The 22,741-nt window shown below is 43.7% G+C and overlaps 1 protein-coding gene across 1 annotated transcript in view; it reads left to right on the top strand.

Moving 5' to 3' along the window:
* The first annotated feature begins 1,676 nt into the window (after positions 1 to 1,676).
* The window catches only part of cttnbp2 (cortactin binding protein 2), a 71,023-nt gene continuing 49,958 nt past the window's right edge, over positions 1,677 to 22,741 (top strand). Inside the window, 2 exon segments of the mRNA XM_020593404.1 lie at positions 1,677 to 2,000; positions 9,272 to 9,379. Of these exon segments, the coding sequence (XP_020449060.1) occupies positions 1,872 to 2,000; positions 9,272 to 9,379 (237 nt within the window). The 5' untranslated portion in view covers positions 1,677 to 1,871.

Below are 22,741 nucleotides of genomic sequence, written 5' to 3'. Positions count from 1 at the left end.
ACGCTGAGCCTCGACCCGTGTGAGAGTAACACTGGACTTTTGGTTTCAGTTAACAGCTTTTTAAATAACATGGTCCACAGTAGATGTTATAGAGACATCTTCTGAGAGAGCTATTGTTTGCCTGTACAGGATAATGCTGACATGTACACAAATATATGACAGTGGCACACATATTTGTTCAAAACACTGGACAGCTAATGCGCTAAAAGCGTGTTTATTACTTGAGAGAAATGAGAGATAAGCATGTAAAACAGATTTGTGTTCGACCACGTCAGACTGACGAGTCTTTGCCCAAAGGAACCAAATGTGAGCTCGATACATTTCAGGTCAGAAATATTTCACTTGTTACTCTGCTACTGTTACAGACACAGCAGCAGTGTTTTGTATGTTTTATAAACTAAACATGATCATGTAATTTAACATGACTTAGTATAACCAGAAACCTCCTGCAGACAGAAAAAAAGCCATTTGGTGCACGAGTAACAAACTATTCTATATAATTTACATACAGTAACACACTGCAGGGGTCATTGTTCATAACAAATGCTTTTATTTTGAAATTAATTTTGCTGTAGTCACCGCTTACAACATGACTTTTACAAAATTTGAATATTTATACACTGTGGAACTGTAGCTTTTACTTAAGTAACAATATTAATGGTTCTCACAAAAGCATCAGACCATCAGCCTCCTTTTTTGTTCTGGTGCCAACTCAGTTATTCATGTGGTAGCTTATTTGTAAGATGAGGATGTTTGTAATTTTCACTAAACCATAAACCAGTTGGGCTCATTGCCTCATTATTTCTGAAATGCTGCCTACAGCCCTGCATGGTTTTGTACATGCTTGAATAACAACAACAACAACAATAATAATAATAATAAATCATAAAATATTGAGGTAGGGGAAGTGCAAGTTTATTTATAGTTGGGCTGTAACACCTTGCAACAACAGATGTCATATAGTGCTTCACAACATGGAGGGATTATGAGACAATGGGCCCAGACACGAGATTCAGCAACCAGTCAGTTTTTGTCTTCTTGTGGTTGTTTTTTTTTTTTTTGTCTGTTTTTAGCCACTTTATCTACATTTCAATAAATGATGCCTCTTTTTGTATTCAATTAGCATTTTTTTTTGGATATTTTGCACCTCCTTTTGCTTATTTATGTAGTTGAGTTGCTGTCTTTGTGTCATTTTAGTGGTTTTCTATCTCTATGTAGTTGTAGACTATTGTATCTCAATTCTTTTCTAATTTTGTGTGTGTTTGTAGTCGTTTTGTTGTCATTTGACTGGCCTTTTAGTGGAAAGATTAATTGTCCCTTCACAGTTCTCTGGTATAGGGGCTCCTGGACCCCCTGGGCCCCTTGGGCCCCTGGGCCTGTGGCCGATATGCCTGTTCGGAGATCCACACAATAAATACAAGAACTGAATAAAAACCAAGCAACAGACAACAATCGTCCTTTAAGTTGCTTGTTATGAAACGCTAATGATTTATCTTTATCATCTTTGTAATTTTATTTAAGCACCGGTCCGTGGAGGTCCCTGAACCGCAGGTTGGAGACCACTCATTGGCTTATTTTATAGCTAGAGGCCGACAAATGCTGTTGTCAATCAGCCTGTCGGGGCGCACCTCCTTTCCAGTTGGGAGCGCACCGGGGCTTCGCATCTGGATTACGCGTCGGTCGGTCCGTGGTTGCAAGACTGCCCCGCTTCCCCGCTTCCCCCGCTGCAGCCCGCACACTCGGTCGTGGGTTTTTCACGGCAGAAACCCGCTCTCTCTCCCTTTACATCCCCTTTAGTTTGTCAGATCTCGTCTCTTTTTGGTTTCAATGGCCGCCCGTGGCGTGATTTGCATTCAGCAGCGCAATAGTTAATGCGTGCCGGATGCGCTCTCACTCCAGCAGACCGCTACAGTACGAAGATGGCGTCGGAGGGAGCCAGCGCAGAGCAGCCTTCTCCGGTACAAACACTGGCAACCGCCGTGCTGGGATGTGTGGACACGGTAAGACAAGAGGGTTGGAAAAGCAAAAACTAAGGCGACACCGGTGTTTTACCAGTGTGGCTCCGAGGTTGGCACAGGCGAAAGAGGGAGAAATGCAGTGCGCATCTATTTCGCACAGGCTCGTGAAGCAACAGCGGTGGCCAGCGGGAGACTCGCTGCACTGTCTGGAAAAAACAAGGGGCTGGTGTCGGTTAGGGTGATAAATAATCCAGAATTACCCCACTGGCCTCCAGCACAGCGCGTTTTCTTCAGTGTTAACATGAGCGCAGATTCCTTTGTTCGCCTCAACCGGTTACTTTGAACATTATCGTGCGTCTGATCGAGGAGAAATCGCTACAGGCTACACAGGTTGTAGCTTATACATGTCACAGTAAATGGGTTAATCCTCACAGAGCTGTTTGACTGGGTGCAGGAGAGTCAAATCTGATAGTAGATCATTTATCCGACCTTGTTGGTGCTTTGAAACTTTCTCCCTTTTAAAGATGAAGACAATTTATTTCACCTGTTTTATTTTTTGCACATGGGATTTACTTGTTTACTTGGCTCCTGGAGCTGAATGGGGCATGGCAAGCGTTTATCTGAAGTGACCCTCCACCAATCGGAGGGTCTTCGCAGGCTTCCATAGGTTGTAATAGCTGGCCTCCCAAAGCAGAGAGCCGTTCCTCAGGTTTACCAGCTGCACCAGAGAAGTAGCGATTTGTTGTTACAAACTGGGGGTGAGCTTCAAATGATTACACACACCTAGCTGTGACTTCTGTGTGGGCCCTTTGGCAGTAGCAGCCTATGTGCCAAGGCAGTGGCGTGTTGCTCTTCCTTACAAATTGATCCGAGTTTTGCCCCGATCCGTGTTTGGTCATGAAACCTTCCCCTCAGTTAGTTAGCACCATGATTCAACCTGTCACACTGCTGTTATCGACCTGATGACTAATGCAGAATGGGCTGTGACGCTTTCACCAATGGAGCTTTTCCTCCTTGTTCTGTTTTATTGAACTTAACCTTTGTACGACGTCCAGTAAAATAACAACAGGCACCTGCTTGGATGTGAGATTGAGGAGGTGTGAAGTGTGTGGAGCTGCCTGAATAGAAGGCAGCCACAGTCCCTGAGGTGGGTGAGTGGTAATGTGGGAGTCGAGGAGGGGGTGGGTTTGAGCGTTGAGCCGAGGAGATGGAGGAGAGCTTTGGGGGTGGATGAGGGAGGAGGGGTGCAGGCCCTGTTCACCAGACACCTTTCTAAATTGGTCTTAATTTCAGTGACTCAGCTGGCATAGCTGGGAGTACCGTGTCAGGCGGCCCCCCTTTTCTGAGCGCACTCACAACTGCCTCCCGGCTACTTTACATTTAGTGTCGAGGCGAACAGGTGCTCCGGGGACACGGGAGCCAGGCAGCCTCCTCAGCTCACCCTTCACTTCTCCAGGCTCCAGCCAACGAAAGGAGGCTCCTGCCTCCATGACCTGCCACTCCTCCCCTCCACCATCATGCCTGCTGTGGTTAAATAAAGCACTTTGCTCTTTCCTCACCCCTGTCTGCCTCTCTGTTGTTGGAGGAAGCTAGAGGAAGTTTCTCATTTATGAGGACTGAAGGATCAACCTTGTGGTCCAGGGAGAGGAAACAAAAAGTGAGGACCCCTGAGATGTTGGTTTTTAATCTCTAGTTGCAGAGAAAAAACATGTTTGTACAAAATCTCTGCAATAGACACATGGAGCAGCGCATTGCTGATCACCTGCCTTGTTCCTTGTCCATTGAGTTTTGTTGTAAAATGTCACCATATCAGACAGGAATGATGGGCAAAAGTACAGAAATAAGACCCAGAATTTCCTGTAAATGTCACCCACCTGCTTGCTCAGCCACCTTCAGACCTCGCTTTAACGCCTGGCTGGACTATTGTGTAATGACCTGCTGAGAGCGGTCCTCAGCGGGTATGTGGGCGATGTTGGAGGAGCTCCAACACAAGGGTCTATAATGTCATCGCTTCTTCTTCTGAAAACAACATTTCTGTGCTCTGATATGGTGAGTTCATATGACCCTGTAAACAAGTTGGAGAGGTCATCAGGGAGGATGAACTATTATAATTTTACAATCTATTAAAAGGGTTGCTTCAACCAAAGTACAAAAACATAATTTGTAACCTGGCACTAGGTTTCTGTAGCTTTGCTGATATGACAGTTTTATTTTGAGATCTCCACCTCTCTAAGATTTCTGCCTCCAACCCAGCGTAGTGGAGGTAAATGGCACCTCATTTATGGTGTTCACAGCTAGTGAGGCTGATGGTGACTCAATCGAGTGGATCGGATATCAGCCATGATTTGATTATAAGTTTGTGTCGCTGGTATCGGTAACGTTCAGTCTGTCCAGAAGGGGCTCGGTTTCTACGCTACAACAATCTCTAATGTTACCTTAGACAGAAATGATTGCAATGTGAGCCACACAGTGAGGTATACACATTTTAACTGTGAGAATAAAAGAGCACTGCTTCCAGATTGATGCTCTGTAGGGACAGAAACTCATAGAAGAAGTAGTTATACTGTTGTAGATAGTATCTGCATTGGTAAACGTTGGATCAGTGCAACTCAAGGCGCTCAAACAAAAAAAACTCTACCACAATGTTCTTGTTACTTTGCATAATCCACACTAAGGTTAAAATGATTAATCAGCTGCAGAAAATGACGGTGATTTGGTTCAGTTCTTTGTTTTGTGTGATTGTAATATCGTTGGGTTTTTGCACAGTAAGAAGATGTGACCTGGGCTTCTGGGGAAACATGAATGGAAATTTTTTGTCACTATTTTCTTACATTTAAAAGACCAGACACTTAATTTAGGAAATAATCAGCAGATTGATTGTTAGTTGGTGCCCTTCATTTGACTTTACTGGAAATCTCAAAAACCTGGACAGAAGAATCCCCAAACTCTCTGTACCGTTGGACACTACAGGAAGTATGTAAGCCACTGTTTTATGGTAATTTAATCCATTTGAGCCTTTACGTCTTTGTGATTCTCCCTAGTTGGTGCCATTTTCCTTGTAACCAATGGCGACCCCTATTTACAGGCTGCCATATCACAGTTTGATGCTCGCAGTCACAGTGAATCTGTGCTATACATTTGCCAGCGCCACACAGTGGAGGAACTTCCACAGAGCCAGCGGTTCCTTCCCTTGTGGCTCAGAGTGAAATGACACAGGCCTCATTAAATGGACCGGGGATAACAGCGAGCCTCTGACTGCCGGCCAGGCTGCCTGTGCCCTTGGCACAGAGCTCATGGCTCATGGAACAAATTAGTGTTTGCTTTCTGCACCTGCTCTGGGTGCCCTCCACCCTCATGTCACCTTGCCTCGCCACCACCCGAGGGCCTCATGATAGGACTCATGGCTTAGGCTTGATGTCCCTGAGTCATCCAGTTCTCTGAGTGGTGAAGGTCAATTGGAGTCGTCACTCCTGCTTTTATTTCCAGGCTTTGCAGTGATCGCATCAGAATAACAATGTGATCTGACTAAAGTGAAATGTGATTGACACTTTCCAGCTCCTTGTTCTCTAAAGAAAAGGTCCACGTTAGAATGAGCAGGCACAAAACTTCCTCTGATAAAAGCTGGTTTCTTGATAAAACCCGTGCTGATGTTTCAGCACCTGTCTCGAGAAAGCATTTCTGGCTAAACAGAATTTGTTGAACAAAAGCTTTTAGAGGGGAGAGTGTTGGCCTGTTCATTCGTATGGATTTATTATCCCTGTCCCAGTTATTTGAACATGAACTTTCCCCCTTCGTGGTGAAATAAACAACATCCTAGGAGTGTATGAAGGACACAGACAGTAGCAGCTTGTTGACAGCTCAGACCGGCCTGTTCAAAGTCATACTGTGTGTGAGGGCCCTCTGGAGATGTGTGACTCCTCAATAAAATGGATAACCTTGGCTGAGGTTTTGATGTCGGCATGTAAATCAGACCTAAACGGCGGGCTGACAACTGAAGGGCACCAGAAGGAGCAGGTAGCAATCCGCCTGATGTGCGCCACAGCTCTGTCTTTACTCCATCTGCTTTTTTGGCCTTATTGAATCAACAACCAGAGAAAAGCTTCCAGATATTGAGAATGCTGTTGGATCTGACTTTCCCAACAGATGACCGCAGCAGTGGCCAACACAGTAATGGGGGTTGTGTCACTGGGCCCCATTATTATCTTTTGGTGGGACTGCCCACACAAAGACGAGGCATTAGTTGACAGACCTGTCAGTCAACTGAGACTCTTCTAGTCGAGCCTTTGTTTTCATTTCATTATATGTTATTACAATAGAAGGCAGCCCCAGCTGGTAGTTTGTCCTGTCTTCTCCTCATGTTGGTGTGCCAAGAGGCAATTTGCTCAGTACTGCCCCCTGTGGTCAGGGGGAATACCCACTTCAACTGTGACACTGTCCAATGCATGGATGAACATTAAGGTCAGATATTATCTAGCAGACTGCAGAACGAAGAGAAAAAGACAACGAAACAAACTAGGACAAGACACCTAACGGTGAGATTTGTGCTTGTTTTCAAAGAAATGATGTGGCTGGTTTCACAAGGCCTAATGTTGAGTCCGCTTTGTTTACCCATTTCCATTAAACTGCAACACAGCCATTTACCAAACAGGACTAGGAAGCTAACCGAATGCACAAGGAAAACATTTCAATGAGGAGTTTCTAAATAATGGGAATCCTTGACAATGCAAACTGCTGCACATCAAACGCACAGTCACAACCTGTGCTGTGGTTGGTAAACTGGGCTGCAACTGCTTCTCAGAAGAAAAACTGCCCATAAGAGCATGGTTTCAACAGAAATGCAAGTGTGTTGCCTGTCTCCTTATTCTGACAAATCCATATGGCAGCCTGATAATATATTGACAATCTAAATGGGTTGCAATTTATGTGTTGCATCATATGCATCTGTCTTTTATTGATTTTTAAATGCTCCGAAATATGTTCCTGTCACTCTTTTGGATTTAAATACTGATGTTAATGTGGTGGAAATCATCACTGATATTCATGCCAGTTGAATATCCAATATGCCAGTTTCTGATAGTCTAGGGTGTGTGTGTGTGTGTGTGTGTATGGCATTGTACACAGGTACTCCATGCACATTTACTTATGTATACTGTATACCTTGCACACCTTATACATACAGTGTGTATGTATTCTCTATACTATTTTTACACTTATTTCTTGTATCTTTTAATACTCTTTTTCTCTTGTATTTTAATCTTACACTTATACACTTTACTTTGGGTGCTGTGATTTTGGTAATCATTGCTGTTGCCACTAGATACCTGACTTTCCCTCGAGATCAATAACATTATCTGTCTATTTGTCTATCTATAAAAATAAAGAGTAGTCAAATAGTCGCACTGAAGAGCCAACTGACAAAATCCTGAGTCAGGTACAGCCCTATCTTTTGGCCTGTCTAGATGAGGTTGTGTTTTCTGTTTTTTAACTGTCCAGCCAAGAATTCCACTAATTTTCCTCACTCAGCTTCTGCTTTGACCGAACACAATGCCTCTCAAGGTTCCTTAACAATTTGACGCTTTGCTTTGGAATGTCAACTAACCAGACACTGCTGGGATGCTCAGAGATGTGACTGAGACACGTGGGAACAGGAGCAGAACAGGACTCCCTGTGTTGTCCCAAAGTCAGGACGTCTTGGGGAAAAATGCCTCTTTGTTTACTGTTGAATTTGACATCTTAACACTAGAAGCATGAAGCTTCTGTCACATTATTGCCTCCACCGAGGAGGTCATGGTTTTAGTTCTGTGTATATGTTTGTTGGCTCAAAGGTCAAGGTCACAAAAAACTGAATCTCTCTCTTTAACATAAGGCAAAATTTTAAAAAAATCCTATCTCTGTCAAATGTTATCTAAATCATTTGAAACTGACACATGTGGGGTTGTGATGTCTTATCACCAGAACAAATTTCATCCGGATCTGACAGCCATTTAAATTAACATTGAAAACCCTGTTTACCACATTTTCTGCCGTAACTTGGCCTGTGATGGAGATAGAACCCTGAAATGTCCAGGTAAGGTGCACAGTAGGACTGCCCTTTTTACCCTAACAGATGATCTGGATCAAGGATTTCAGGACACATTTTGTTGTTCTGTATGTCATTTTTCACAAGGGACCCATTTGTGTGAGTCAATGTTGTGCCTTGGTGGAGGTACATGTGTTCTCTGTCTGCTCTAGTCATCAATAATATGCCCCCGACTGATTATTCTTAGACCTAATTTTTGTGCCAACCATTTTAACTTTTAATTTAATTCATTGAGAACCACATAAAATAACCTAGAGTTGGAAGAAGTGTTCAGAAACGTGAGTAAATTTGTTGTAACAAAATATAAAAATAACTGCCCAAAATACTCTGCAGTTTCTATTTCTGTAAACAGACGCTGTATTTAATGTGTAAGCAGACTGGAAAAAGCTTTTAATTGACATGAGGGGAAGCATGAAGTGGTCTGGTCACTCCCAGTTACAGTCATCTCGGTTTGCCCTCCGGTCTCTGCTGACCAAATGGGTGCCTAATGACGGAGCTAAATGTAATTAGACCTTAATATATTGGAGGTAGGATCGGGCATGAAGCCTAATTTGAGGGCTGCACCTAATGAGACCAGTCAGACATTGGGAGAAAGGAAGTGGTGCATTAGTCATGTGAGCAACTTTTCTTTTTAGCTGCTGGTGGAATTTACACTCGGCATGTTTGTTGTTAGAAGAATAACCTTTCAGTTTTTGATCTTACAGGACAAGTTGTTATTCAAGACGTTTTGAAGTATAGGCTCACACATTTTCAAGTCTGCTTTAAAGCAATAGGCATCAACCATATAGACAATGATACAGGAACCATTTGGAGGACAAAATCCTTAGTCCTCATTTTGTGCAAAAACCTTTCCAGAGTTTAGATGAAGCCAATATGAGGCTTCAGCAGTCTGAGTAAAGTGGACATCTTGCAAAGCTGAAGTCTGTAAGCACAATGTTTCCTCTCCCTCCCTGCTCCCGGGGTAAAGGTTTGAATATATTTTTGCACAGAACAAAAACTGTATTTTGTCTTCATCAGTTGCACTAAATGCTCTTTCAGAAGGAAACTCTTCATGGCCAATGTGAAAAGGAAAACGCCTGCAGCAAACAAAACCTACATCAGTGTGTACGTGGACACCCGAGTATTGCTTTACACACTTGGAAAAATTAGGAGCGTCTCCTTTAAGGTTCCACGTAGTTGTAATCTGAGAATAACCTGCATTATTCTGACATGTTGTTTCTGGCTTGTGTTGCAGAAATGTGAGTTCAACATGGATAACCTGAGCAAGCCAGAGCTGCTCACCCTGCTGAGTATCATGGAGGGAGAGCTGGAGGCCCGAGACCTGGTCATCGAGGCCCTGAGGGTGAGTCCAGACAGGACGTACGCTCCTGTATTTAGCTGCTGTTGGGTTAAAATAACAACCTATCTGGAGCAGACTGCCTCTGTGAAAGGGTTTGAGATGAGGTGATTAGCTCTAATTGTGACCAGGCATTGAGTTTGTATCACTTGGTTTAATAGATGATAAATGGTCCTGAATGCTGCTAAATGACTGCAATATCCCAGAAATGTGCCAAACACTTGGCAGACCACAATGAAATCTCTGCTCCAGTTTTTTCCTTTCTTGACTGATAAACGATCTCTCTCAAATTTCCTTTATTGAATAGGAGCTGACTGAGCGACTTTCCTGCCAGTATGAGCTAAGAGCGCCCCCTGCAGGTTAACACTGCCAAGCTATGTGTTTAGTAAAGTTTGAATGTATTCTGTTTAACTAGCCAATTCAGATTCTTCATAAAGGGAGGCTTCCTGCTGTTCTTTAATCCAACTGGCTATAGCAGTAGGTGCACAGATAAGAGACAGATAAGGTTTACGTTTTATTCTGATTACTTTTTTGTAACGATGCAGCTGGAGATCAGAGATGGCAGGTTTTCATTTTGATCAGCTGATCATTTTGAGATCCGATTTTGTGCTCGTCAAATTAACACTAGCAATTAACATTAAATATAGTATTGCTGTTGTGCTGTTCACGTGACCGTGTCCCTTCTGCATGAGCTCTCCTGCTGCTTCAGCAGCACTGGTTGAAGCCAATAAATATTCAAAACGAATCAGCTTGATCACTAATCACAGTGATCGGACTGATCATTGTGTGTTTTCTGATACTCCCCTGGACTGAGGAGGCAAACATTTGACTTCAGAGTTTATGAACTAACAATAACTTTATCCCCTTGCAGAGCGGTCCATATTCATCCATGTTGACCTCAGCAACAGCTGTATTCTAACGTCATGAGATGTCGTCACACCTCTCCTGCTCTATGTGACATGTTCTGTGCTTTATTTAAACACTACGAAATAAGAGTGAATTTGCTGTTATTGCTATCAGACTGTGAAATTATGAGGCATTTACTATCCTGCCCCCCCACCCCCACCCACAGTCCTGTATTTAGGTTGCTTTTCTACACAGGTTTGCAGGTGATGCTCTGATACAGCACGTACAGTAGAGCCTTGTTGTATTGCATTGTTGGATCAAACAGGTGACCTTTTGGTTGTGTGGCCTTCCATAGCCAGCCCCACTGCTGTGGTGAGGTTGTTGCTGTTTACTGGCTGTACATCTTGTAAACATTGTGTACATTTTTTCCCGATATTGACCATACTTTGTGAATTTGCGGTTATTGAACAGCATCTGCTTTGGAGCAGTGTGATTCTGCCTTGCTCAGCATTGCATCATTGGCTTCAGACAGTAATTTAAATCTATACTTTTTTCGTACTCCAATAGTTTGCAGTCTCCTCCCTCTTTTTTCTCATTCACATCCACCTCTCCTGTTCCTCTGTTCTTTCTGCTGTCTCCTGTTCTTTAAATTCAGGCCAGGCTGTGCACCTGTGTTGCCTCGTCACTGCCCCTTTGTGTTTCTGATATTGGTTGTTTTTTGTTTCCACCCTCTTTGCCACTTCACCCGTCTGCTGGCATTTACACTCCTGCAGGTCCCGTCTCCCATGTGAATGGATATCCTATCCAGGTTTCAATGAAATAAGCCTTGTCTCTGCTGCCCTCACGGCTCACGATAAACACAATGAGCCTGTTTGTTCTGTAGCCGATAAGCCACCCGAGAGCGAGAGACATGCAGACTGGAGGAGCGACAGGGACTGACGGAGGAGGAGATGAATAAAGAAAGACAGAGTTAAGAAAGACAGGCCCATCTCATGTGTTCGGCTCAGAGCAAAGCCTGAGATGCAGAAAGAGAGTGGAGAAATGGAGGCCTGATATTGTCTCTGACAAAGCGGAGCAGCCTGACAGAGAGGATTAAGCCAACTGCCCCATCCGCTTGCTTTCCATGTCTCTCTCCAACCCCCCAGTATCATCTGTCCACCAACTGCGGAGCCATCAGTGTCACTAACAATCAACCCATAACCAGCTCTGTTAGTCAGCATTTCCAAAGCGCCTTACAGTGACACAGTTATAAACCCTCGGCCCTGGCACATCCTCTAGGTACATGCCATCAGTTCTGCCATCGTGCCATTTTTGTTCTCCCACAGCAAAAGCTTGGAGCAAACTTCCACAGCTTGGCATGACCACACCGATTGTTTGTGGCGTCAGGGAGTTATTAAGAGGCTTTGGTGCTGCAGATTAATTAGCGTGTGGCTAAAGTTGGCTGAACTGCCCTATCAGGTTTCATCCTGGAGGAAATGAAAGGGGGCCGTAAGCAGATTAGCCAAATGACAGTGATATCACATGATTAGCTTGGCCAGTCATTCATTCTTCTGTGGCATTTGGAGTATTTACTCCGTTCTCAGAGCAGGAAGCTAATTGTTTTGTTTGTATTGACGAGCCACAGGTGTGAGGTCCATTTCCACAATGATGTCGCTGCTTTAACTATTTTATAGGCCGTAGATGTTAGCCGAATAGTTGCCTGAGTCACAGTGGAGAGCATAGACAGCCAGAACCAGGATTAAGTCTTTGGCTGATGGCCAGCAGTAGTTTTCCAAACAAACAATTTTGTAAAGCCTCTTTAGTGTCGATGCTGTACGCAGAATGAAAGTAGAAAATCTCAAGGTCATTAAATCTCTCTTTAATATCTTTGACATTTAAAAGCCCCTCCACATTCCCACACTGGCAAAAAGTTGATGTTTGAAAGCCACTGGGAGCAAATAGCCCCCCCAGCCGCCACCAGCAGTGGCAGATAAACAGCAGCTGATTGCTGACGGCCTCGTTCAATGTGTGTGTGGGAACAAAATCAGACTTCATCAAAGCTTAAACGTACGTTAATTCTCAACTACCAGAGGCATGGCAAGAGTCAGAACAAACCCTGGAATATTATTGTTTGGTGAAGCCCTGTTAGTGTCGGCCAACAGACTTCACATCCAGCAAGACATAGAGCATCAGTTTCTCTTTGACATCATATTTCTGTTTTCCTGACAGCTGTACAGCCAGATTCATGTTCAATCAGAAGACCTTGACAAGTGCTTTGGGTTTCCAACATCAGAACCAGGTGTGGCAGACCCTGAACTGGCCCTAAGTCCAAAGCAAAGCGTCACTGACAGGGTTGGTGGTACCGTTCCTGTTGCAGCTGCATGCCCCAGATGTTGTTATAAACACTTTGCTCCTGAATAACCCGTAAACAAATTGCCTCTTTTTGTTGCAATGAATTCCCCAGTGGACTGAGAGAATATCTTCACAGGCAGTGTTTCTGCCCACCAGCCTCCGGTGATGGGATCTGCCATATGACCAAAAGCCCACGGAGCTGCTGTCAGCGCTGGGCACAACACATGCCCCGAGCCGTCAGGCTTTCGCCATCTTCATGTTATCTCTGACATCTAGCTTCTTAAGGCACGCCTGTTGCTGGGCTTTTCCTTCTCCTCCCTCCTTCCACACACACTCGGCTGTGTTTGTCTTTTTTTACATCTCTGTTCATCTCTTTTTGTTCCTGTAAATCTTTTTTTGAACGTCCTGCTCGCTCTCTGTCACTCACTGCCTCTTTGTTTCTCTCTCTGTTCTTCTCTTTGGAAAGACACCGTGGCAGCTCATTACTCACTATTACTGTCTTCCTTGCATTCTCTCTCTTTCTGTCTTCCTCTGGCTGTACATCTCCTCTCTCTTGGCTGCACTACTAATCCAAAATATATTAAAAATCACAGTGTGCTCCCCGAACCACCAGAAGCTGTGATCTCTTTTCCCCCCAGTAGAAAGGGATGCTTTTGAAAGCTCCTCCAGCGAGTTCAGTCTTGTGCTGTGCAAAATTTGTGACCCTACAAATCAAGAGAAATATGCTTTTCTTTTCATTCACACTGAACAAAATACGGAGCAGTATATCATCATCATCATCCCCACCTGACCCATCTTTTTGGGAGGATTTGTAGATGCTGGAAGTGAAATTGGGTTGTGAAAGCCCTTCAGCCAAGTAGCATGCTGGCTGGGGAGTGTTGGTGTGATTGTCAGTGAGAAGCACTAGCGCTGAGGGAATCATTACCAACAATTTGGTTGGAGATTCAGTCAGGGTGTAAAAGACAACTGGTCTTTCTTCCTCTTCTCTTCTTTGTGCTCCAGATTCAGGTTTGCTCTTCTTGGATGAACCCTTTCTCTGCATATGCACACGCACAAGCCAATCGGCATCTTGCTCTGATCGGTCGGCTGCCTAGCAACCAGACCCCCAACCCGGACCCTTTTTCACAAGCTCCCCGGCTCGTGTTTCACTGCCACCCACTGACATGCCACTTAGGAAAGAGGCTAAAAAGACCTGAGTCTTTACTCTCACAAACAGTAACCCCCCCCCAGTCTCAAGAAAAGTGGTACAACCCGATATTGGGCATCTCTGGAGAGCTCCTTTCTTCTGACAGGTTTTTTTATTTGGTGGGTTGCTTTTTGAAGTGCTGTCAGTCAGTGCAGGAGACGGGTCCACTCCTGGGTGGAGGCACTGTCTCAGAGTTAAAAGTGCATGTCTGAGTGTGTGTATGCATCTATAATGAATGTAGGGCTGGGGCAAAATAATTTGGATAAATATGTCAGTTAAATCTTTTTCATCAGTGAAGTGTTTAGTTTATTTCTTCCAATGAAATATGCAAACTTCTTATTGATTTTGAGGTGCTGAATTCAAATATGACCTTTAAAAGAGCTGATTGCTGGTAGTTTTTAAGATATTTAGCCATTTACATTTTAGGTCAACATGCAAAAACCTGACTGACAAGTAAAGATAACATGTTTAAAGTGAGATTATGAGCTGATGTTTACAACAAAGAGCCTTTAACAATGTGTGGCGTGTACACAATACCAGCCTTGTGGTTCACCTAAGAAGCTTGTGTCACTAGATCCACCAAGAGATGTGGTTACAGTTTCTGGTTTTGCTCAGGAATTGGTCTTACTTGCCCGTGTTCATGGGGCTGCACCATACTGTTCAGTACAAGTTGTATGGCTATTTTATTGTCATACTAGCTGTGGCTGGAGGCGTGTTATGCTTATGCATTATGTCCATGTGCCTCGTTGTTGTGAACACAATATCTCAAATGCCTTGAGGGATTTTGTTTTTAGATTTGGCACAAACATCTACTTAGACAGAGCTGATTAGATTTTGGTGGTGAAAGGTCAAGGTCACTGTATCCTCATGTCCATCTCATTCTTGTGAATTTAGTTGGTTGGTGGAAGGATACAACAGTGGTAGTTCTAGTTCTTACTGTATTGTATTGGTACCTTGATTTTGAGTATGTCTGTACAGGACTTCAGGTGTCACTTGGATGAGGGACCACCAGGTACTTTGGCTACACCCAACCACTGAGGGTGCACCATGTAGTGTGCTCTTCATGCCGATCCCAAGCCCAGATAACATGGCAGGGCTGCGTCAGGAAGGACATCCAGTGTAAACCCTATCATTTTGATCTGCTGTGATGACCCTTAGAAACTGGGGAGCCGCTGAGAGATGCCTTCTTTATGTGCTCTGTGGGCCACCGGTTGTTTGCATGTAAGGATCTTCTGTATGCATCTCATTTCTATGTGTTTTGTAGACCTAATTTTCTGTAATTGCATGTATGTGTCCATGCTCTGCATGCGTCCCGTGCATGCAACCGAAATGGTTGGTGAAGTGCTTAGGAAGTAGGTCATAGCAGCCATCCCTGTCTTTCTGTCTTGAGGCTCTCTCTCACTGTAAACCCATCCTCCTCCTCTTCATCCTCCCTTCCCCCAGGTTTAACATAATTATATAACGTATGCTGTTTGATGGAGGCTTTTATGTAAAGTGCCTCACAGTGCTGTCTTGGGTAGCCCCAGTGGGAGTTGAACCCCCGACTCTGATGGCGATCAATGCTTTGCTCTGCCTGTTTTGACCACACTGGGAATGTGGGATGTTCTCGTGCAGTCGGACACCTGACGGTATGTATTTGTGTTTCTGGGTCAACAGAAGAAATCGAACATGAGAGGAATGACGTGTCGGGTGTTTCTGGCAGCTCATTTCTTCAATCAAATCATCCACAGTGCTGTTGGAGGTGCTTACTGTATTTGAGAGTGCAAGGAGGGGTGTGACGAGATCTCGCACCACGAGATCTCGTCACACCCCTAATGTCCAGTGTTCAGTGTTTCAGATCTGTGGCATCTCAGCTAGTGGCAGTGACACATTTGTCTGTGGTCGGCTGAGATGGGATGCATTTGGCCTTAGTCTTAACAAAAACAGTTGTTAGCCTCCCATTGTCACTACTCCGAATATCAGCTGATGTTGTTCATATACAGGTGATGACAAAATAACATTTAACACTATTTAATGACACTTACTGTGGTGCAGTACAACACCATGTGTGTACTCCAAATTTGCTAAATGTGCAGTACATGATTGATGTTGTCAAGGTAACAGAGTCTGGTCTGAAGTCATGGCTGCACACTGGTTATTGATCTCCTCTATTTCTCTTGGCTCCTGCTTCCTGTAGTTTTTCTACTACTCATTATACAGAGAGGTGTTTCTGTTATTTGGCCTCGCCTAAGATGATTCATCCAAAAAGTAATGACAGTAATTCTTGGTTGCAGCTTTAATTGAAAACCCTTGAGTTGCCCTTTAGTGGGTGTGTGTTGCTGACGCTGTAGTCAGAGGTGGTGTTAAACTGGACCGTGTCATGTTCAGATGTCTCCGGTATTCTACCCCATCATGTGTTTGAGAGTAAAACATTAGAAACATCCTGTAAATATAATACAGTGCTATTCAACACAAAGTATAGCCTCATTAAAAACATTCAATGTATTTTAACTGATATCTCTCTGGCGGTTTGAATCAAAACTGATTATGTGTGTAAAAGTAGAAATTATGGCTGAGCTGGTGGATTGCCTTTGATTTACAGGTGTACCTAATAAAGTGGACACAGAGTCTTCAGATTGACTTTTTTTTTTTGTCGCTGCTGCCCACATCACATCAGCAAAAGGCTACCTGACCAAAACTAAACGCACACATACTGGACATGCACATTTTCTCCTATTCTCCCACTGTCTCACATTGGTGTACACCGCTTGTATGTGTGTGTGTCTCACGTACCTTTTATTGGTGTGGGTGTTGAGCTGGAGCAGAATGAGAGCAGCAGCTGTGAGTGGCTGACTTCAGGTTGCCATAGAGAGAGAGAGACCTTCAGAGAAGAGCAGTGAGCGACCCATTGTTGTCGTCTTTTCAGTGCCGTTCTCTTTCCTCCTCATCTCTCTACATGATATAATATTTGTTGTGTTCTGTTCGGCCTGTTAACCAGCTCATCCGCTGCTGATGAGGCAGCAGAGAGGGGTGTGGGAGGTTTCAGCCCGATCAGAGGCTCTGCAAGAACACGGAGACAAATACAACTTCACAGCTGTGGTAGTAAGATACAATGAATTAGAAAATCTCACCACTATGACACGATATTTGTAGTGGTGTCACTGGTGAGACTCTGAAGTTAGTCTAATGTGCCCAGAATGTTTTATGGCTGTTTGTTAGCAAGCTAAAAGTAAAATGAATTGCGAGTGTGGGTGTCTATTGCTCAACATCACATTAATATTTCTCAATAAATGTAGTTTTGAGCACCTTTCCTAGATGTAAATATAATCAACAACAGTTATTAATTATGTTGTGATTTAGATTAAGTACCACACCATAAGTACTGAGTGGGTAGCAGAGATGTGAGACAGGAAACAGGGAGCGAGGACATGTACACAATCCCTGCTGAAACCACTGGGTTGTCAGTGTGTTGGCCATTTTTAGTTTGGAGGGGTCTCTGTAATGTTTTGACGCACAAAACAGGAAGTGGTAGCCTGTCTTCCACCACTAAAGTTTGGCTAATAAATTTTGCGGTAACAGCAACTTTGTGACAAAAAGCTGCTTTAGAATATCACTACATGTTTTTCACATTCAGTAAAGAGGCTGGACCTCGTCTTTGATACAAATCAAAAAGGTTTATGGGAAAGGTGGCCTTAGTTTTGAGATACACAGGCGGCTCCACCCTGGTGACATCGAGGGAGCAGTGTCATTTACATTTACACCAAATGTCACAGTGACTCTGACAATTATTCTCTGATGAGGAAAAAGATTTGCCAACAAGTTAAGCTGCTTTTTATTCCTCAGCCTTTTTAGTGAGATAATTGCAGCACTGAACGAGGGCCTGGTCCTTGATTTTCACTCCACACTTCACTCCTTTATGCTCTGAGATTCATCTTTTACCGATTTGGCAATGGTTTGTAGTGCTGTTGGCAGAGCCTTAAAAAAGACAGGAAAGGGGAAAGTTCTGTGAAAGGTATTCAGGCTCTTTCTGCCTGTAGCTGTTCTTGCACAGGTTGAAATGTTCAGGCTCATCCTGTTGAAGCGTCTTTGAACAGAACACTGAACCACCCACCTGCTGCAGAGAGTCCTCTCCTGGCTGCTTGCGGTGCAGTCTAACACCTGAGGGGAACGTACTGTATGTGTGTCAGAGCGGTTTGCCAAGAAGCCGATTCCTCGAGCTACTGTGTGAGATGCTGTCAGAAAGATAGCGGCCGAGTCGCAACGTGTGAAATGAAGGGAGGAAGTGTGAGAGAGGCTGTGAGGAGAAGAGACGTCCTAATCTAAATGTCAATGAACACCTGAAGAGTTATGACAAAATGGAGGACTGTTTAGGCCAAGATGTCGATGGTGTGGGATTGTGGGCTGATGTCAAGTAGACACAGGATGCTGCAGAGACGGCACCAGTGATATGAATGTTTATTAACCATGGTAGCAGCATGGCTGTAAGGATGGTTGGTCGGTCTGTCCACTAATTTGGTCCAGTCTGACATGTTTCTACAGCTTCTGGATACATTTCCCTGATATTTTATACAGACTGTCATAGCACCCAGAGGATGAGGCCTAATGATTGTGGCGGCTCCCTGACTTCACCTTTAGCATGTTAGTATGTTATCACACTGCGCTAAAGTGATGATGGTGGCGAACATACCGTACCCTGCCTTGTTGCCTTTGTGAGCCTGTTGGCATGACTTGAGTACTCCAGCACTGGCTGCTGTGTATATCTGTTGGTATTTGATTAAATTTCAAATTTGTTATTGCAGCTTTGGATCCTCCAACATACCATCAGCATTTGTGAGCAAATTCCCCAACTGGTCCTGCTACAGCACATCCAGAATGGGCTAACAACAGTGCCAAAATACAGCAGGGGCAAAGAAGCTGCCAGTATTAGTCATGGTGCCCCAAAATCTGATGTAGCAAAACATGACATAGGTTATCTCCCACCCACTGTTCTCCATTTTGGTTTTATACCCCATCATTTTTCAAATTGCTCCAAATTTGTATCTGTTATAATCTCAAAATTTGTTACAGCTTCCCTTTTTTTCTTTTTGATGCCAGCATTTGATACAACAGACCTGGTAGAGAGCTCGTGAATTGGGATGAGGTTAAAACAGAGCTGTCAGTTAAAGGAAAACAAATTAATAAATGCTGGAAAATGGTACAGTTCATAGCACATTCACTGTTGTTTCAACCAGTATCCAGTCCTGCTGTTCCAGAGTGTGAGGTTTTAGTGGAGTCGGTGTGGGAATAAAGGTCTCTGCCTCCTTTTCTGTTTCAGTCATTAATCGACTACACTTCACGACTTACTGTCTCCCTCTTGGCTTGACAGTAATGCATTGTAGCGAAAGCAATTAAATTTGCAAGCATTCAGCAGCTACTACAGCACTCCATCTGTGTTTTTCACTCTCATATTCACCATCTCTCTCCCAGGCAACGGTCCTAACAAACACCCTGCCCTCCCCTCTGTCTCCACTTTCATGCTCTTCATGGTGTGATCTCTGTTGCGCCGTTCAGGGTGAACCAGAGTGCTCTGCCCTGGGTGGAGACTGGAGGTCGTGACTGATGTGGGTGAGGGAAAGTGCTGTCGAAGGGGTTGTGAATTCTGCTTCAACACAGCTACCGCTTTGTCTACATGTCAAGTTCCTGAGCAACATTGCAGGCTCTGTTCTCGCCCTCGACAGCAGTTTCTGGTCAGATCAGCAGAATGCAAGGCTTCTGGGTAAAAAAAAAAAAAGACATATCTGTCTGTTGCTTCCACGGGCATTCTTCATTGCCAGGCATTTTTTGAATGTCATTATAGAGACGGGTCACGCCTGTTGGTCTGTATAAATCAAGGTTTAGGTTCTTAGTTTCATTGTAGGTGTATTCAAAACAGATTATGTAACAGAACTGGCTGAAGTTTCTCTACTGTTCTGTCAGTGCACATATGAGCTGCATGTGTGACCTACTGTAAGTGGGAACTCATCAGTCTGGTAATGAATCCAGTCTTTGTTCCATTGAAAGTTAGTGAAGTAAAGATGACCAAAATGCTTTTCATATCTGCATACGGAGCTCAGAGCACAGCTTACCAGCACTAGTCAACCTTACTGTTACATACAGGACTGAACATTCAGTCCTCGGAGTTGATGTGTTGGAAGCAAGGAAAACATCTTTGTCCATGTAGATAATACCAAGAAGAATCCTCTGGCTACATATTTAGGTCCTGTATGACGTGTGTTGTGCACATCTGTACATTAAGAGGTCTTGGTGCTTTTTTTTTTTTAGGCAGTGGTTCTCATCCTAGTGGCATTTAGGCCCAATTGTATGCAGGCTTTTATTCCACCCAGCCTGTTTCACTAATTAGTTCCTCCTCCCTGGACAAAGGCCTGCTCATCAGTGGAATCAGCCAGTGAGCTGGTTTGCTGGAATGAAACCCTACAGACTGTGTAGCCTTGATGGCACAGGGCTAAGAGAAACCATTTCAGAGAGTGCCAGCTCTTCTCTGTTTGACTGAGGTAGATCAGAAGGTGTACCTGCTGCGGCGGTCCTGCCACTGTGCCACTGACCCTGTGTTTCACACCAGAGCCGCTCCTCGCCAGCCGGCTGCATGGCGAGGTGTGCCAGAGTTGTTTTGGATGCCCAGGTCCTGGCAGCAGAGTCGGGCTGGAGCACAGGAAAGCTCCATACTGCAGAGATGAGCTGAGCACTTCTTTGTATAAACTCATAAATGAAATTCATAATATCTTCTCAGCTTTAATTCTAAGGCCATTTACTTCAAAATGATTCAAACTACTTGATCCCAAAATAAGATAAACACTAACAGAAAGGTGTAAAAAATGCACTTTAAAATACTTGTTGGCAAACAAAAAAGCAGAGAAGGGCCATTCTGGATTATTGTTTGGCCTTTTTTGGGATAAAACTATCGTTGTTTTGCTGAAACTGGTGTAATTAAAGTTGCCATTTTAATGGAGCTGTTGCCAACGGTAATCAAGCAATCGATCCAGGAGATGTCTCCTAAATGCTGTATGTCACTGGCAATTAAATGCATCGTTTAGTGGCAAATTAAGTGTTGATATTACCTTTAGTCAACCAGCAACAAAATTGCTTGACAAATTTTATTCAAGTCTTTTATCAATTTTATCAATATTATTGTAAATTTAAACAATTGGTCAGAAAGAACCAGCAGTTTACAGACCTCACCTCAGCCTCTGGGACATTTTAAAGGGAATTTCTCGCTTTTTTTGTTGACATTTTGAAGACTAATTTCTTAACTGAATTGCAAGTGACGGATCAGTTGATAGGAGCAGTAGTTGCTTCCTGAATCCTTACACCAAATGGCTTCAGGGGTTTTCCAAAAAGCTGAATGCTGGAGAAAACATTGGCACCAGTTTATATTTGAGCCACCGTCCATCGCCGTGGTTGGTTTTGTTCTGCCCTTCCTGGCCGGTTCTCGTCAGCTCTGCGAGATGTTGCTTTAACAGCCCTGGGATGTACATTAGAGGTTTGTGAATGGAAGGGATGGGGGTGTTTTGAGCTTATGGCAAGCCAAGGTTGACTCACCAACTGTTGTCTTGGGTGTGTTCTAGTATTTCTAGTTTTATGAGGACCAGTTTAAGTTTCACCCTGCAAAGTGAGGATGTTTTGGCCGAATGTGGAGTTGAGATGTATAATATAAAACAGGGGTTATGATTATGAGGGGTTGTGGTATGTATGAGTTTTCATACTCTGGATGATGAAGAAAGCAGTGTGGTGACACAGAACACATACCGGTGTCACTTTGTGTCTCTGAGATGTGAGAAGTTCAATCAGACATTCATTTTACCTGTTGTATAATTTTTAGGTGACTGAATAGGTCAAACTATAGTGTTTAGCAAGAAAAAATGGGGAAATGGTTTAAAGTTTAAAATAAGTGAGGTGTGGAATTGAGTTTTTCCTGATTTCCTATCCAAAAAATCTGATTTTGACCTCTTCACTTAATTTTGAGACCCATTATGAGGGTCCTGACCCGTGGCTTGGGAACCACTGGTCTAAACCAGCCCTGCAGTAAAGCCCGACTGCATGAATGCTCTGTTTGGTTCTTGTTGAACGTGTTTGAGAGATGTCGCTGTTATTTAATCAGTGTGAGATGATTAAAGATAATGTCATTCAGCCGCAGCACCACAACCTCCAAACAGAAAACAGAATACCATGGCTTTCACGAGGGCATCATTTGTTGCAGGACTGTTGCCCTGGTGTACCTAATAAACTGGCAGCTGATTTTACTGTCTGAGGATAGACTAAATAAAAGCAGTACCTACAGTATTCAGTATAATGCAACCCATTTACAATAGCCCTACATCATCTCTCAGGGAGGTGTTAATTAAATTCAGGAAATTTTGAAGAATTCATACTTTGAAAAGTGTTGACAAATTGTAACAGCTGAAATTCTAATGAAACGTAGCAACAAAATATTCAGAACCTCTGTCTAGCAGATAGTCTCAACACGCTGTCTCTTCCCGTACAAATGCTCAAATATTCGCCTGACATGTGCGAGAAAGTTTACGTTGCTTCTGTCTCTCAGATTTTCACACTACAGGAGTGAAGCAGAGACCCCCCCCAAACACACACACACACACACACACACACACACACAGGTAATGGCCTCGTAGCTGAGAACAGCCAGCACCTTCTGCCCTTCTTGCTCTTGTTCCTTGTCCTTGTACCTCTTTAATCTGACATGTCAGTGTGACAGAGATTGAATTGAAGCAATGTGGCGCTCGTCAGAAGACGCTGTCGTAAACATAATATGTATCGACATGTCAGTGTGACAGAGATTGAATTGTAGCACACTCTGCTGTGGCGCTCGTCAGAACACGCTGTCGTAAACATAATATGTATCAAATCTATTCTTAAAAGACAAAATGTAATGGCTGCTCTTAAATAGAAAGCCTGCTAAGATAATAGATAGATACAGAGCTTAGAGCATTAATCCCAGAGGGGAAATTTAGATGTGACAGTAGCTAAGCACGGAT

The sequence above is a fragment of the Monopterus albus genome, unplaced genomic scaffold (assembly GCF_001952655.1).
Source record: "Monopterus albus unplaced genomic scaffold, M_albus_1.0 scaffold19.1, whole genome shotgun sequence".
Classification (NCBI taxonomy): Eukaryota; Metazoa; Chordata; class Actinopteri; order Synbranchiformes; family Synbranchidae; genus Monopterus; species Monopterus albus.
Note: the sequence above shows the minus strand (reverse complement) of the source record. Positions and strands in the feature narration are given on the sequence as shown.